Source organism: Podarcis filfolensis (assembly GCF_964270895.1).
Source record: "Podarcis filfolensis genome assembly, chromosome: 9".
NCBI lineage: Eukaryota > Metazoa > Chordata > Lepidosauria > Squamata > Lacertidae > Podarcis > Podarcis filfolensis.
In genome coordinates, this window is record NC_139610.1 from 17,724,289 (window position 1) to 17,741,989 (window position 17,701).

Below are 17,701 nucleotides of genomic sequence, written 5' to 3' on the forward strand. Positions count from 1 at the left end.
TTACAAGGAATAAGTTATGGGGTGTGTGTTTTGGCTTTTAGAGGAAGTGCTCTTTGAAGCAAAAGCACCTCAGTCCCTGGTTTGGTTTTGGGCTGTTGGGAGCATGTTTGTTCCTGCCCAAGATGCGCTTCGTGTTCATGGTGAGCCCAGCTAGGAAACCCAAAGAAACCTGGAAAGCAAGTAGGTAGGGGCTTGGTTGTCAGGATAATTGTGTGAAAGGCAAACAAATAAAGGCAAAAAATGCCAGTCCCAAAAAAAATTACCGCAATAAAATCCAAAACAGCAACAGCTGCACTCAAATTTATTTTGTCTAATAATAATAGTAATATTTTATTTATTTATACCCCGCCCATTCGGCTGGGTTTCCCCCAGCACATAAAAAATTGTAAAATATTAGACATTAAAAATCTCCCGATACAGGTTTGCCTGGTGATTTTATGAAGAGCAAAAAACCATCCTAAGCTGCTGAGTGGAGTGCTGCTTCTTATCTGTGGACCTCACAGCAATAAATACGAATTTGTAATTCCGCTTTGGCTAAACAAACTATATACTGTACACACCAACTTGGACCCCCTATATAGGAACATTTAATCACAGTCATGGCTGCAAGCCTAAACATGTACGTACTACACATTTAAAGCACATCCCCCCCCCAAAAAAAACCCTGGGAGATGTGTAGTTTACTCCTCAAAGAACTACAATTTCAATTCCCATACCAAACTACAGTTCCCAGGACAGTAAGGAGCTTACATCCGAGTGAACATACTTGCTTACATTTTTCTAATTGAAAGAAATGAGAAGTTAATGATCCAAACCTGAGATCATGGTTAAGCTCTCTTCTTTAACCATAACCCAATAAGACACAAAAGGACAAGCCACTGGCAGAAAGAAGGGGGGGGGGAATTCAGGCAGCAGTTCTTAAGCATGGGAAGTGTTTTGAAGTGTTAATGAAATAGTATTATTATTTCACTCTTCTATTACTCCTATGACTAATCAGCTAAACATTATTTTACTGGCAGACAGCCCTACAAATATTTATAAGCCATTTACCTGGAAGTAAACCCACTGACTTCAATAATATGATTCCTAGTGTGTACTTCAGAAAGGGATGTCCAAAATGTAAAGTCATATAGATGAAACGGGCTGAAAGCTCCCTCCCCAATACAGAAACATTTATCACACAGTGGAAAGCAGAGAGTACACTGCAAAAGTTTGGCTACATGCCACAAACGTACAGGATCTCTACTTAGCCATGCCACAGAGATGGGCAACTTGTGATCCCCTGAATGTAATTAGACTACAACTCCTGTCGGTCCCTAACCATTAGTTGTGCTGGCTGGAACAAAAGGCAGTTGGAGCTCAGCAATGTCCAAAGAGCCGCAAGTTCCACACCCCTGGTCTTGAGCAAGGAACTATATCTCACAGGCTAGTGAAAACAGGATTATGACCTGGGTTCTTTGGTCTGGCTTCCCAACCTACTGTATAAATTATACTACTTGCCCCCTACTTTCTGACATTCTTATATTCAAAATAGGAATTATACAAAATAATATGCACTGGCTCTCATTCAAGAAAGGTTTGGTGTAGGAAATAAGGCTTGGGTGTATTACTTTCATAGGTCAGCAATGTATAAAACAGTTTCTAGACCTATGCTCATATGACTGCTTTTTCCAAGTACCGGTAATATTTTTCTTCCCCAGGTCATGTGGCAACCAGAACTATACACTGCAACATCTCAGAATATAAAACAAGGCAACGAACATGCGTAAGTGAATGAATCAATGAATGAATTTATTATTACGGTCACAGACTAGTTCTGACTCACTTACAATATCAGGAAAATCATAAAGCACGATAGGGATACATTGAATTGCAATTGGGTATAACAGGGACAATACAGATATAGCAGCAGTTAAAAATATATAAGTTAAATCTTAATCACTAAAATATAACCTAAAATTGTTATTTAATCATTTTGGTAATACAGTCATACCTCAGGTTACAGAAGCTTCAGGTTGCGTTTTTTCAGGTTACAGACTGCCGAAACTCGGAAGTACCGGAACAGGTTACTTCCGGGTTTCAGCAGTCATGCATGCACAGAAGCGCTAAATTGCGCTTTGTGCATGCGCAGAAGCGCCAAAAACAACCTGCACGTGCACATACGCACCGCTGTGGGTTGCAACTGCTGCGGGTTGCGAACGTGCATCCGGCACGGATCACGTTCACAACCCGAGCATCCACTGTACAGCTTGTTCCCTAAGTTTTATGGCAGTCGCACAGAATTGGGCCACCCTTAGCGTGATCTTTGGATCCTTGTCCTCTACCAGGAGTTTTAGACATTGAAGTTTGGACCCATTTGGAGACTTTTGTATAACAGGGGTGATAAATACCGAGCGTATATCCCCGGAGAAACGGCAGCGTAACAAGACATGAGAGACAGTTTCTACCTCCATCAAGCCGCAGGGGCAGACTCGTTCTGCGTATGGTTTGCCCTTGAATCTGTCCTGCAATAAGGCAGATGGCAGCACGTTGAACCTGGTGAGGGTAAACGGCTGTCTGTATTTAGGTATTTGTAATTTGGACAGATATACTGCTGAGGTGAACCCTCTCCCATTGTCTTTTATTGCTGGGTGTTTATTCATCTCACTCACATGGCATTGTAGTTCCACATCCCAAATTCATTGGCGGATTATTGCTCTAGCTTTCTCATAACCTACAGCTATCAGGGCCTGTGGGGAAAACCTCAAGCTCTTTGCTTTTCGTGCAGTGTAGCTTTCCATTTGGATTAGTAGGAATCCAGTAGGGTTACAGGTGCCAACCCGACAGGGGAAAAAATAAGTTTTAACCAATAATAGATCTTCAGGGTCCATATCCAAGCACTGACAGGGATTTGCCCAACCTCCTAGAGGACAGCTATGTTAGACACGCAAGAAGGGATCCCTAACACGCAGTGATAAAACTTAGTTTGGATGGATTCTAAGGGACCAAGATTTAGGAAGCTGCAAATCTGGGAGCCGTATGTCAGCTGTGTTAATACTTTTGTAACAAAGACCTGAGAGGCTGCCGGAATATATTGGCCCCCTTTTCCATAGAAATACCTTATAAGGGCTTTGGTAGATACTTGGGCATTTGCAATAGTATTTTTAACCTGGTAATTCTACGACCTCTTTTCCTGAAAGGTTATGCCCAAGTATTTAAAAGACGATACCATACCTGTTCAATTATCAATTCTCCATTTGTGTCTCATTCTTTTTTTAGAGAACACCATGACTTTGGATTTAGTGTAGTTGATTGTTAATTGTTCGTCTTTGCAATGGGCTGTGAGAGATCTTAAAAGTTTTCTTAGGCCCACACAGGAGAAGGAAATTAGAACTGTGTCATCTGCGTACAAGAGAACCGGGAGGGGCGTACCAGCCAATTTAGGGGGGTGGGCATTTTCTTTCTCCATGTTTCCTACTAAGGAGTAAATATAGAAGTTGAATAAAATGGGAGCAAGGACGCAGCTTTGTTTTACACCATGGTAGGTTTGTATTTCCTTAGATAAATGGCCCTGTCGGTCACACCCAACCTGGGCCCGAATGTTTTCGTATAAGCTGTGGATGAGACGCAGTAGATGTCTGTCTATGTTTGAGGCACTTAGTTTTTCCCAAAGCCTATCTTGTGATATTAAATCAAAGGCAGATGAAAGCTGCATAGAGGGATTCTTCTTGAGGTATATTTTTCCGCAAGATGTTGGAGTACTAGGCCTTGGTCTAAAGTTGATTGGTTTGCCCTGAAACCAGCTTGTGCTTCTGAAAGGGCATATTCTCGCTTCATCCAATCCTCAAGTTTATTACGTAAGTGGGCAGCACAGAGTTTACTAATAATGCTTAGGAGACTAATTGGTCTGTAATTAGGAGGGTCAAACCTGCTCCCTTTCTTGTATATTGGGAAGATGATTGCTAGTCCCCAATCCTCTGGGATGGTAGCCGATTGATCTATGCTGGTAAACGGCAGCAAGCACTGGGGCCCACCATTCAGCATTGGCCTTGAGGAGTTCAGGGGAGATATTGTCTGCCGCCAGGAGCTTTGCCAGGTTTAACAGACTGAATAAGCCTGCGGGCTTCTTCAGTTGACACCGGGGGCCACTCAGCCCTGGTATCACTTAAGAGATAGGGACTGAGCCTGTAGATGTTTTTTGTGTAAAGGGATTGGAAGTATGACTCCCATGCCCCAACAGGGATGGAGTATTCCACTTTGGAGGGGGAGTCTTGCCATCCCTTTGCAACAATTTTCCAAAAGGTAGCTGAGTCTCTCCTTCGAGAATGCGTAAGTGTACTCAAATGAGTTTAAGTGCAAGGGTAAAGACTTAAAGTTTACCAGGCTTTCAGCCTGCTGTGGTTGTTTTTAGTGCTGCCTTTTATTTATTTATTAGATTTTATTGGTGATTGTAAAATGGTATGAAGATTTTTAATGGAAGAGTAATATAGAAATGCATTAAATAAATAAATATTTTGCCTGCAGAAAGCCCCAGAATCAGTCCCTGGCATTGCCAGCTAAAAGGATCAAGCAGTGGATAATAGGAAAGAGTATCTGCCTGGGACCCTGGAGAGCCAAAGGCTGTCAGAGTAGACAATACTGGGGTAGATAGACGAATACTCTGACCATTATATGACACCTTCATATTTTTCAAAATAGCTGGTTTCCTACAGCTAGGCTATATTAAGGTTATTATAGGTATAATAACTATGAAAGCATAAATACAGCAAGCTTAATATGAATTCCTGTCTTAATATGTACGAATAAAACTCTATGCTTCCTATTCTCTCTTGCTTGGTCTAAGTGGGCTCCCTTTGCAATGTCAGCTTTTAGTATGTGATACCTGGCAGGAATTATATATGTAGGGGTACATTCTAACAAAATGAGTGTTTTCAGTAAATACCGGTACTTTTTTGATAGGCATTCACAATGCACAAAATTGGAAGACAGCACAAAGACTAACTATTCACAAAGCAGTCTCTGATATTTTCAACAATACATGGGTGCACAAAAGTTCCTCTCATACCAGCAGATCTGTTTATTTTTATATAAATTCAGCTTAATGAAAACTGACTTTAATGCTACAACTCTAAACGACTTCTTCATTGTTTGGAAGCTTAACATGATTATTCAACCATACAACAGGGGTTAGCAAATTTTTTCAGCAGGGGGCCAGTCCACTGTCCCTCAGACCTTGTGGGGGGCCAGACTATATTGGGGGGTGGGGGAAATGAACGAATTCCTATGCCCCACAAATAACCCAGAGATGTATTTTAAATAAAAGCACACATTCTATTCATGTAAAAACACGAGGCAGTCCCCACAAATAACCCAGAGATGCATTTTAAATAAATGGGCACATTCTACTCATGGAAAAACACGCTGATTCCTGGACCGTCCGCGGACTGGATTTAGAAGGCAATTGGGCACCATCTGGCCCCCAGGCCTTAGTTTGCCTACCCATGCCATACAACATGAACGTTACTGATATAATGAAATCTGCATATGATTATTTTAATATAAATTTAAATCAGTGAAAATGCTCGCTCTTCTTCGTTCCTGGACAGTTTAACGTAAATGGCTGCCCGAAGATTAGACCAGAAAAGTCCATGCTTGCTTTTCTCCTTTGGCCACTCCAAGTACGTTCTCTTGGCCATGAGAGCTTTCAGTTTGTGGTACCTGGTAGGAATGATGTATGCAGGGATTGGTTCCAGCACAATCAGGATTAAACTGTCAGCATTTTCACTGAATAACTTGTGATGGGCAAAGTAGAGCTCATAATGACACCATTCGCTCTGCACAAAGTAAGGAGACAACACAAAGATCGACTTGTAACTTTTCTCAATGCAGTCTATGATATTCTCCACAATGCTCTTGCCTGCAACAAAGTTCCTCTCGTGCTGGCAGATCCGTATGGAACCATCCTCCTTCTCCAGGTTTGGAATCAATACGTTTTTCACCCACTCAGAATCATGTTCACTGTAGGAGATAAAAGCATGGAACTCTATGTTGGGGAGCAGGTCTTCAGGATTACTCTTCCGAATCCTGTGTTTTGCTTGAGTCCACTTCCACATCATCTTCAAATACCATGGAACGTCAAAACGGATGCAGAGGAAGGAAACAGTGGCTACTAAGACCACGGTAACAATTATAACTATCGTAATCAGAAGACTCACATTGCAAACAACTTCAGAGATGTGAAAGTCCTTTAAAAGGGTCCCCCTTAAGTAGTCTGGGTACTCACACACATAAGTGTCAGGCCAATCAACCAACTCCATAGATCCTTGCTTTTGAAGACTGATGAACTGTCTTAATTCACAGGTACATGTGAATGGATTGTGTCCTGCTTTTAGCTGTTTGATGCCTTGACATGTCTGATAGAATTCAGAAGATGGTGAGACAACAGAGTTCATTTCTATATTCAGGAACCTCAGATTTCTAAACTGACCACATCCAGGCAGTTTAGCTAGTTTATTGGATGCCAAATTTATTTCTTCTAAAGCCGTCAGCTCAGTAATCTCTTTGGGAATGCTTGAAATCTGGTTGTTTTGAAGATCAGTCATTTGAATATTGACTGGCAGACATCTAAAAACTGATTCAGACAACTTATTAAATGACAAATCTAATTCAACCAGATTTTTACCCCAGTCACACTTATTCTCATGGTCTTCATATTGCAATAAATTCAGGCTCATATCCAAATATTTCAAAGATGCCATGTGACTGGTCATTAAACTTACTCTGACAAGTTTTTTGAACTGATTGCTTTTTAAAATGAGCTTTTCAAGGAACATTAAGTCCTTGCAATTTTGAAAAACGGTGTCTGTAAAACTGTTATTTGAAAAACATAAGTAAGTAAAATGACTGGGGTTTGAAGGGCAAAGCATGTGTATCAAACCTGCATCAGAAATGGTCAAGGCTGTAAGGTTCATCTCCGAAAACAATTCCAACAGATATTTTGCATCAGAACGAAATGTAGTCAATGTAGTCTGCTTAATTGTCAAAGCTTTGAGTGAAGTTTTTGTATAGTTAAACTCTATTGAATTTGGAGCTTCCAACTGTGATGCATTGGCTATAACAAAATATTCAATGGTTGATTCCCATACAGTCTGAAGAATTTCAATGAAGTCTTCCCAGTCACATTGTATATTGTTCAGTGTTAAGTTTAGTAATGTTGAGTTTTTGTTAAGTTTCAGCAGGAAAATTCTTAAGTCATTGACTTGTGTTTCTTGGATATTTGACAGCTCTATACTTTCTGTTACATTGATTTCTAGATCTGGCAATACTTGATAATCATTGTTTGGTGGGAATATAATCTGAAGGCTCCTTGTATTGAACACTGGAAGATTTCCATGGATATATTCAGAGAGGTCTTCTAGGCCTAAGAACAGAGTTTCCAGTTGTAAATGTGCAAGAACACTGAAATCTGATTTCTGAATTCTTCTAGCACTGAGGCCAAGATATTCCAGCTTCAACATTTTGCTAAATTCCGGGCATGTGGGCATGTCTACATAGTTATTGTAAGAGAGATCTAGATGCCTGAGACTTGTAACAGGATGACAAGAAATACTTTGCAAGTTGTTATAGGATAGATCTAGATGTTCTAAGTCTTCATTGTATTGGAAGACACTGAAGTTCAGCTTTCCAATGAGATTATGAGAAAGAATTAGTACCTGGAGCTTAGAAGAATAACTGAAATCTGAAATCTGAAGTTCAGCGATACTGTTATATGACAAATCCAACACTGTCATTTGTGCTGGAAGGTTCTTAGGTACTTTAACTAGAAATCTGTTGGAAAAGTCCATAATCAATCCTTTCCCCGCAGAACACTGGATGTTATTCCAGAAGATTATTGCAAGGAGGAAGGCACTAAGGAAATGGTTGGTGACTGAACTTCTTTCATCTACCATCGTGCATGAAGATACTTTAAATGTTTTTACTGGTGACTTTCATCACTCCACATTGACCACAGGCCTGTAGGAGGAGAAATGCAGCAGCATGTTAATGAAATCACATCAAGAAGTTCAAAATGAATTATAGCAGCTATAATTCCTGGATGCCTTGGACTCTTATTTCCTATTTGTTTTAGTTGATGAGAACCATGAAGATGTATGTGCATGCACACACAAGCAGACACATGTTCTGAAGAAACGTATTCTGATTACAATGAAGTTTTGATACTTAGGTGTGAAGGGGTGTCTTTTCTATTCCCATAGCAAATGTGTGACTAAATGGATGTGCATTGCCTATAGGACTGGGGTAACAGTCCTGGACTACCAGGATACACACTACCCTGGTATGGGTGCCTAGGGGATGAGAAAGAGGAGATGGGAAAATTTGACTTGGATAGAGCATGAGACTCTTAATCTCATAGTCGTGGGCACAAGATTCCTGCATTGCAGGGGGTTGGACTAGATGACCCTTGTGGTCCCTTCCAACTCAACAGTTCTATGATTCTGTGACTCCTTTGAAGCCTTGATGTCCCTCAAGGACAGCATTGTTGTTGGTTTTTTGTATCTTTATTTTAGATTTGGTTGTGATATATGTGGAAATTGTTCAGTTTGGTTTTGTATTTTTTAATGTTTCATTTATTGTTTATGACTACTTTTGAGTACACTACTGTTATGACTACTGTTGTGGTTATGTATTTTTTAATGTGGTAAGCCGCCTTGATCATGGTCTGAACTGTGGATAGGCGAAGTACAAATAAAATTGTGTATGTATTGAAAACAAGTAGACTTACTTTTGAGTACACGCATACCGGGCTGCACTGTCGAAGGAACTTGGCATGTTCAAGTTATGATTCAAGTTTATGGCATCTGACAAGTTATGTTGAGGGAACTTGATGTTTTCGTCAGTTCCAGCAACAGAAACAAAAGCTGAACGAGCCCCTCTCTTCCGGGTGGTGGGGAAAAGGGAAGTGAAATTAAGGCAGCGATCCAGACTCACCTACTTGGGAGTAAGTCCCACTGAGTTCGAGGGGGCTTGCATCCGAGTAGAGGGGCGCTGCACAGGATCGCAGGGCACTCAAGAAGGGAAGGCGCGTGATGCAAAGAAAACCAGCACCACGCTCCACCACGGTGGTCTCCTGCTCTCACTGCCTGCTTTGTTCACCGTGGGAAAAAGTCGAGACGGAGTTCACTTCTGGCCGCCGAAGCGCACGGGTGCATAACGTCAGCTACCGCGGCTCGCCTGTTGTTGTTGCTGCTGCTGCTGCTGCTGCTGTGAAGTCTGCCTGCCTCAGATTTGTTGGGGAGGGAGCTAGAAAAAGAGCCCGTCCCACTCTGCACTTGTCCGGCCCCATTGCCTTCCCACAGCTCCACCCCCGCTTTCTGTCAGAGAAGGGAGGAAGAAAGCGCAGAGCAGCGCACAAGCTCAGTGACTGGGGGCCTTGAGAGGTTTCGAAGAAGAGGTTGGATGGCTATCTGTCGTAGAGGATTTAGCTAAGATTCCCGCATTGCAGGACTAAGTGACCCTAGGGGGTCCTTTCCAACTCTACAATTCTGTAATTCAACAACAACACTTGCCTAGAAGTAATAAAATATTTGTTTGTTCGTTTGTTTGTTTTCTTGCTTCCTGTTAAACTACAATACAACTGCTATTGCTTTTGCACTATCTGTCACTAGCTCTCTACTGAGTTGGTTGCCGTCGTCACCTCCCCATATTAATTTTTTTCTCCGCTCTGATCCAGTGGTGTCCAAACTTTTTTCAAAGAGGGCCATATTTGATGAAGTGAAGGGCTGTGAGGGCTGACCAAAGGGCCAACCAATGTTGTTAACCTTTTTTTAGGATTGACGTTGAGCTTTTTAAAATTATTTTACCCCAAAGTTGTTGAGCTGTTTTTAGGATTGAAGTTGTTGAGGTTTTTTTAGGATTTTACCCCAGGAAATAAACTGCCACAGGGGCCGGATTAAACCAACCAGCGAGCTGCATTAGGCCCCCGAAACAGACTTTGGACGTTCCTGGTCAATATACCATCCGGGAGTTCCCCCTGCCCCCCACGCATGTTAAGGAAAAGGCAGTGTTGCCTGTTCAAATGGCATTCCCGGTTTCAATTCATAGCAGTTCTTTTTAAACACCCTTTTGTTTATTTTGAAATATGCTACTTACTGAAAAGGCTGCATTCATTCTTGCTTTTGAGAAACATCCGAAGCTCCTTAAGAGCAGGAATCAGTCTGGCTCAAAGAATGGTCTACTCCTTACTTGTTGTTTGAGGTGCTTCCATGAGAGATAACCCCATCCCCACAGATGTTGCAGGTGGCAGTGGTGATAAGAGTGATGGAGACTGGGTCATGGATAAGAGTGGGAGAGATTGAACAGCAACCTTTGCCAACCTGATGCCCTCTAGATATAAAGACTGCATCTCCTGTGGAGTGCCAGGAGTGCCTTTTGCCAGTTTTGGCAGATAAAAAAAGCTACAGCCATTTCTGGATTGGTATAGCTTGTTCACAGCACTGGTAACTTCAAGGCTGGATTACCAGCCTGCACTCAATGTACCTTTGAGGTTGGTCTGGAGGCTGCAGCTAGAGCAGCACCTGGTGGCTAGGTTGCTTGGGGGAGTAAACCACCTCCAGCATGCAATATCTTGTTTGAGGGATTTGCATTGGCTGCCAATTTGCTGCTGGGTTAAGGTTTTGGTACTGTTATAAATCACCCCAATCTCACCCCAGTGTGAGATTCCAGGGATCCAGGTGTTTTGCGTTTCCTTTGAAAATGAGGCACAACGGAGACTGGGGTGTCTTTATGATACATGGGATATTTATACATCTATACAACCTGACCCTATGATTGGCGGGTTCAAAGCATTACACTCCAAGAGGGTCTTGTTCCTCGCATTGCTGCAGTCTTGGATTCAAAAAGAAATAAAATGTGGCTCTTTGACCCTCTGCTTAGCTTGCTGTGTTTAACAGACTGACACTTTTTCTCTCTAGCTCACAACCCAGGCAACTGCAATCCTAAAAACTCCATTCTGCTTTTTCTCTTTTAACTATCTCTCAGTGGAAGGAGGGGCTCACACCCATCTGGTGTCCAGTATATAGTATTCGCTTTGTTAATTGCTCATTACCTTCATTTTGTTCTTCTTGATGGCTCTTCTCCCAGGCAATGTCATGGGCATGGAAAAACTGGTTTGGTCTGTATTTTGATACTGCTAAATTCAGCCTCTACCAGTCCATCTTAATACTCTAAGCATTACTTAAACTCTAACACTCACTAGACCCAGTAATTTAGGGGAGTCAAGGCACTCACAAACTCATAAAACTAACATGCATGACCCTATGCAGTTTGGGACTAAGTTACTTGAGATACTGCCCTTATCCCTTATAGACCCAGCAGGTCACTGTTTTACAGGAGAAATTCTAAAATATGAGAGGTCCTCTCAATAGCAACTCAGAACAGGGTTTTCAGCATGGCTGCCCATTTTGTAGAACAGCATTCCATCTGAGATATGACAGCCCCTCACTAGCAGTACTTTCTGAAAATGATGGAAGACGTTTTTGTTTCAACAAGCTTTTTCAGGAGTACGAAAAGTTATCTGCCTTAGCTGTTCATTCTGTATTGTTTTTAAACCTATCCTTAGTTGTTGTTATTTTCCAAACTATTTTTAGCTGTTTTATGGTATGTTTGTAAATCACATTAAGACACACACGTAAAAGGAAATTTATAAATTAATAGATGGTGATAACGATGATGAAGATATCACCCATCACTTTTTCTGTATTTGAAGAAAATAGGCACTATACAGAAATAGAACAATATCACATCTTCCTAGGTTGGAATTAGTCTGCAATTAACAGAAGACAGTAAAATGCACTGAAATGTTTTACATCTCTTTATTGAAAAATGGCAATTTGGAATTATAAGTAAAAAAAATCAAGGGAAAAGAGAGGAAAGCATGGGTGTTAACATGTTTGATAAAGAATGGGTATGTAAACATGATTATGAGATTATTTACATAAAAAATACAAGTCGCCAATATGACGCCCATGGGCACAATGGCTGCACTGAGGTCTTCTCCTGGTGTCCACAAAGCCTTTAAGCGCGCACACACACCATAGTGCCCTCTTGAGCATAAGGTGGTGAGCATAGTTACCTTTTCCTCCCTTGAAAATTAATTAGAGCTAAAGGAAGAAGTTGAAAGAGTGATACTCCAAGTGTTTTCCAGCTGGGTTAGATTCTGTAGGATAAACCAAGTTCCTATTTGTTTCTTAGGTCACTTGGTTTTGCTGGGCTGACAGAGTCATAGTAGTATTTCACCATTACAGCAGCATTCCTGCAGTGCAAGAGAGACCAAGCTGGGAGCTCCTTGTGCCTATGAGCTGCCCCGATGGTGACAATAGCAGGCCATCTGGGTGTTTTGGCGAGACCCTAGTCCAAGACCTGTGATGTCCTGACCTAACACTGTTTATAATCAGGAAAAGTGCTTCATTTTGTAACAAACATAAACTGGATTTATTCTTCCCTAAGACCCAAAGGTGGTGCTATTTGGTTAATTATAGGACAAGGTGGAAGTTAGTTGTATTGAATAAGTATTAACAATATTAACCGTGGAGCACTTGTAGATTGTCCATGGAAGATTTCAGGAGTGAAAAATAAATAAATAAATAAATAAATAATAAAAAGTCTTCTTACCGCCCCTGTTAAACCTGAACAGTAGTACTGCAATGTTCCTGATGCTGGCTGGAGTCCTGAACAGGACCATCATGTAGCTATCCAGCAGTTCACTGCAACATTTGGGGGCATTCCCCCACTTCTCCCAAAACTAAATAAGGTGGTCCTGTGCTTATCAGCAGGACAGTGAAATGGGGCCACCACCACAGACAATTATTTTTTTTTAAATAAATTTTTATTAATTTTCCAACAAAATTGTACAATTTTATCCAAATTTTAACAAATAAAAAACATTTTGGACTTCCTTCAGCTTCTCTGGTAATCATCCATAGTTATTCTTCAGTACGCATTCCCTTCATTGTATTGCCATTTATCTTCCCTCCCCCTTCTATTTCTTTTTGACAATACATCTTAACTTTTACAGTGCTTCTTGAAACCCCACTAGCGTTGTTTGCACATCACACACATTTTTCAGATATTCCACAAACTTTTCCCAGTCTTCGGTAAACTTTTGGTCTCTCACATATCTTATTTTCCCAGTTAGTTTATCCAGTTCAGCATAGTCTGTCAGTTTCATTCTCCATTCTTGTATCGTCGGTATTTCCTCTTGTTTCCATTTCTGGGCCAATAAAATTCTTGCTGCCATAACTGCATACTGAAAAAGTTTACAGTCCTTTCTTCTTATTTCTTTTCCTGTAATCCCTAAAAGAAAAGCTTCCGGTTTCTTTACAAAAGTATATTTTAACATCTTTTTCAATTCATTATATATCGCTTCCCAAGAAACTCTTCACTTTCTTACACTCCCACCACATATAATAAAACGTTCCTTCTTTTTCTTTACATTTCCAACACTTATTACATGTCTTATACATTTTTGCTAATTTTACCGGTGTGATGTACCATCTATAAAACATTTTCATCACATTTTCCTTCAATGCCATGCATGCAGTAAATTTTAGATTTTCTTTCCACAATTTTTCCCAATCATCAAATTGAATATTATACCTGTCCTTTTGGGGCAGAATTTCTACGATAAAGATGAGCGTGCTTCCAAAGATGCTATTTCTATTTCAGACTATCCCCATTATAAAGGGGGTAGGGATTTTTAAAGAATGGCAAAGAGTGATTTCAAGGTATATCTGGCAGGGGGGAAAGCCAAGAATAAAATATAAGTTACTAACAGATGCAAAAGAAAGAGGAGGCTATGCCCTGCTAGATATGAAATTATATTATGAAGCAGCATGCCTATGTTGGTTAAAGGAATGGATAAACTTAGAAAATAGGGAATTACTAGATTTGGAAGGTTTTGATAACAGATTTGGATGGCACGCATATCTATGGTGTGATAAAAAGAAAGTTCATAAAGGTTTTGAGAACCACATTTTCAGGAATTCGTTAATAGATGTATGGGACAGGTACAAAAATTTATTGGAACCAAAAGTACCACATTGGTTATCTCCACTGGAGGTTATGAGCGTAAAGAAAATAAATATGAGAAGTAAATGGATTACATATGGTGAAATGGTAATCAAAGAAGGAGGAAAATGGAAATTGAAACCATATGAACAAGTTAAAGACTATGTATACGATTGGTTGCATTATTTCCAAGTAAATGAAATGTTTAGAAAAGATATAAAAGAAAGTGGTTATGGAGAGAAAGATTCAAAGTTTCAAACAGACATAATAAATAATGAATGTAAAACTTTGTCAAAAATACATAAGATATTATTGGAATGGTATACGAAAGATGAAGAGGTTAAATCGGTAATGATACAATGGGCCAAAGACTTCGGGTACCACCACAGACAATTAAGGGCTTCTTATTGCATGAGTGATTCCCCAGCTTTGGAGAAAGAAAATATTAGACTGTGAATTAAAAAACAAACAAACAAAAAAGAATGAGTATGGTCCTGGGGAAGAGACACAGAAGATGAGAGCAGCTGACCATCAGTTAAAAAGGAAAGCGGGGGCAGGGAAGAGGAAGAGGAATGGCCTGGCTCAGACCCTGATAGCTAACCTTATAGTATTTTAAAGGGAGCTGGAGAATTTAAGCTGAGGCAGGAGCCACAAAGCATTTTACAACCATGATACATTTGGATTTCTGAGTTCCATGGACATCATCCCTTTGGGTCACTTCTTTCTCCTGTCCCCTGACATCCCCCACTCAAGATACAGAGGCGGGAAGCATCACCCATCTTTCACTTTTCTAAGTGATTTGGGTAAAAGTCAGATTAAGTACAAAGCCGCATAGAAGAGGAAGGAGTAAAAAGCTTCGGTCATCAACTTTCCTCCTTGGATGCAATGTCCTTTTCAAGGGAGTAAATGCGCAACTTCCATCTCTAAAACCCCATTTCTAAACATTTAAGTGTATCAAGAAATCAAAAGTTATCAGTTATACAGAACCAGGCAGGGCAGGAGGTGGAGAGTCACTGTGCAATCCTTATACTCAGCTAGCACCAGTCCACCCATGAGGCAAGGTGAGGCCACCACCTCAAGCAACAGGAGCCACAGGGACAGCAGATCCCGATGCAGATCTTTATTCCCCCCTCATTCCTGATGTAGATCTTCCCTCACCCCTTCTTCCCTGGAGAAGAGGGGGGTGCCATTTGGGGGTCTGCTACAGGTGCCGAAATACCTCTGGCCAGCACTCCACTCTGTGGCAAGTCCTATAAGGTATGCAAGATATAGGACTAAAGCCCAAGCCCCACAAAACTTATGAGGAATTCACTTATTGAAGAAACATTCTTAGGGCAGTGCCATATGAGATGCTGAAAATATACCCCCTCACCCCGCCATCCCTGCACTGTCGCCAACAGACCCTCCAAAGGTCCCTATATTCCAGGGACAGCCCCAAATTTACAAAAGCTGTCCCAGCAGTCCTTTCTTTTTTTTCAGGGGGTAGTCAAGGGTACGCAGTACCAGCACCTCTTACAGGGAACCAGGCAGAGGGCCTTCTCGGTAGTGGCACCCGCCCTGTGGAACGCCCTCCCACCAGATGTCAAAGAGAAAAATAACTACCAAACTTTTAGAAGACATCTGAAGACAGCCCTGTTTAGGGAAGCTTTTAATGTTTAATAGGTTATTGTATTTTAATGTTTTTTTGGAAGCCGCCCAGAATGGCTGGGGAAACCCAGCCAGATGGGCGGGGTATAAATAATAAATTATTATTGCTGTTGTTGTTGTTAAAAAGTGTGGCACTTACTGTAACAACTGATGAGTGCTGGCACCTATTTGTCTAGAAAAGCTCTGCATGCCAGTTTCTGATTTGATCCGGGAATGTCCCACTTTTCCTTAAAAAAAAGGTAAAGGTACCCCTGCCCGTACGGGCCGGTCTTGACAGACTCTAGGGTTGTGCGCTCATCTCACTCTAGAGGCCGGGAGCCAGCGCTGTCCGCAGACACTTCCGGGTCACGTGGCCAGCGTGACAAGCTGCATCTGGCGAGCCAGCGCAGCACATGGAACGCCGTTTACCTTCCCGCTGGTAAGCGGTCCCTATTTATCTACTTGCACCCGGGGGTGCTTTCGAACTGCTAGGTTGGCAGGCGCTGGGACCGAACGACGGGAGTGCACCCCGCCGCGGGGATTCAAACCACCGACCATGCGATCGGCAAGTCCTAGGCGCTGAGGTTTTACCCACAGCGCCACCCGCGACCCCACTTTTCCTTAGGACGTCCCTATTTTCATCGGAGAAATGTTGAAGGGTATGGAATTATGTGACCGTGGAGCCAAGGAGATAAATAAACTAAACAAACTTTAGAAGGCATCTGAAGGCAGCCCTGTATAGGCAAGTTTAAAAAAAAAATGTTTTGTTATGTTTTCATATCTGTTGGAAGTCGCCCAGAGTGGCTGGGGCAACCCGGTCAGATGGGTGGAGTATAAATAATAACGATGATGATGATGGAAGTCCCTGTTTTCATCTGAGAATGTTGGAGGACATATGCCAAAAGCTGCCCAGAGCTCCACAGCGAGCCTTGTTGCCGTTTGGAAGAAGGCAGAGTAGGGAAAGAGGCGAAAAGTTTGGGAACTGCCCCCAAACTGAGACGCCAGCGGGCAGCTTTCTCCGCCTGCTCCGTTCCTCGCGCCAGAGGGCATAGTCCGGGCTTCCCTCCCTCTTCGCAGCAGGGCAGAATCCGAGCCCGCCGGCAGGCGCTACCCGCTTCGTGTCGCGCCGCCCTGCTCCTTCGGATGAGCCGCAAGCCTGGCGGTGGGAGGACCAGGCCGGAGAAAGCCCTGCCCCCCGGCCCGGCCCTCCGCTCCCGCCCCTCGGCTCCTCTCCCTCTCCCGGCCTGTGCCGACGTGGCCGGGCGGAGAGCGGAAGGCGCCCGGGGCGCGCCAAGCAGGCAGCGGCTCAGCGGTAAGGGGCGACGCGGCTTCTCCTTGTCTTTTGCTCCCCATGCCGACTTGGGGACTTTTGAAGCGCTCCTCGCGCCGAAAAGTTTGTTCCTTTTCCCTTGGCGATGGTTTTCAGTATTGATGGGCGAGGAAGAGCCCGGCGTAACTGCCTTCGAGAAGTTTGCAAGCGGGAGCAGTGAAACTCGCCGCAACCATAACTCAAGCCTTTGTCCCGGGGAAGGGTGGGTACGGGGGGGGGGGCTCTCCGTCGTCTCCAGCCAGGGGTTTATACTTAGGGGAGAGATCTCCAAAGGGCAGCAACCGTTGGATGGATGGAGGCGTGAGAAGCTTCCCCTAAAGAGATTCGCGAGAACCGCTTGCAAATCGGTTTGTTTTAAGGAAGGCAGACCCTGTGTGCCATCCCGAGGACGCCTTTCGGTGGCGCCTCCCTGGGAAAATAGGTGCGGTGCGCACCTATAAAAAGGAACGGGCAAGAGGGCAGTCGCCTTAATCGCCTTCCCATCAAGTAAATAAATAAATAAAAATACTTAACTAAAAGTAGAAATTGTAGGAAGATTTTTTTCCTGAGCATTAGGGGTCCAAATCAAGTAATTTAAAACAACTGTTGCGGAGGCAGTTCCTTCCAGATCTGCTAGAGAGGTGACAGGGTGTCCTGCTCCCACACCATCCTGGCTTCGTACCCCTCCACTAAAATCCTGGCTGCGCCCATGAGAGGTAGAAA

At 42.6% G+C, this 17,701-nt stretch overlaps 2 protein-coding genes across 10 annotated transcripts in view; one reads left to right on the forward strand and one right to left on the reverse strand.

The window, feature by feature from the left end:
* The first annotated feature begins 76 nt into the window (after positions 1–76).
* The window catches only part of FAM114A1 (family with sequence similarity 114 member A1), a 50,050-nt gene continuing 32,425 nt past the window's right edge, over positions 77–17,701 (forward strand). For 3 of the 7 annotated variants that reach the window (XM_083630486.1, XM_083630482.1, XM_083630485.1), the window contains exon 1: positions 16,889–16,981. The gene's annotated coding sequence lies outside the window, so the exon portion shown is untranslated. Of the gene's footprint in view, positions 181–1,700; positions 1,766–16,854; positions 16,982–17,701 lie in introns of those variants that run through there. The other 4 variants (XM_083630487.1, XM_083630484.1, XM_083630483.1 and 1 more) reach the window with 3 other exon arrangements.
* On the reverse strand, positions 5,042–9,486 carry LOC310770076 (toll-like receptor 6). Of its 3 annotated transcripts, none has more exons than XM_083630300.1 (2): positions 8,972–9,486; positions 5,042–7,992 (listed from the first exon to the last, which is right to left on the reverse strand). In XM_083630300.1, the coding sequence occupies exon 2, from the start codon at positions 7,926–7,928 to the stop codon at positions 5,544–5,546; it is 2,385 nt and encodes a 794-aa protein (XP_083486426.1). In that variant the 5' UTR covers positions 7,929–7,992; positions 8,972–9,486; the 3' UTR covers positions 5,042–5,543. The 3 variants fall into 3 exon arrangements, with proteins under 3 accessions (XP_083486426.1, XP_083486424.1, XP_083486425.1); XM_083630298.1 differs by having other exon boundaries at positions 8,968–9,486; XM_083630299.1 differs by having other exon boundaries at positions 8,762–9,486.

Coding starts and splice junctions, on each gene's coding strand:
- LOC310770076 (XM_083630300.1), bottom strand. CDS start 7,928: ATGGTAGATGAAAGAAGTTCAGTCACCAACCATTTCCTTAGTGCCTTC.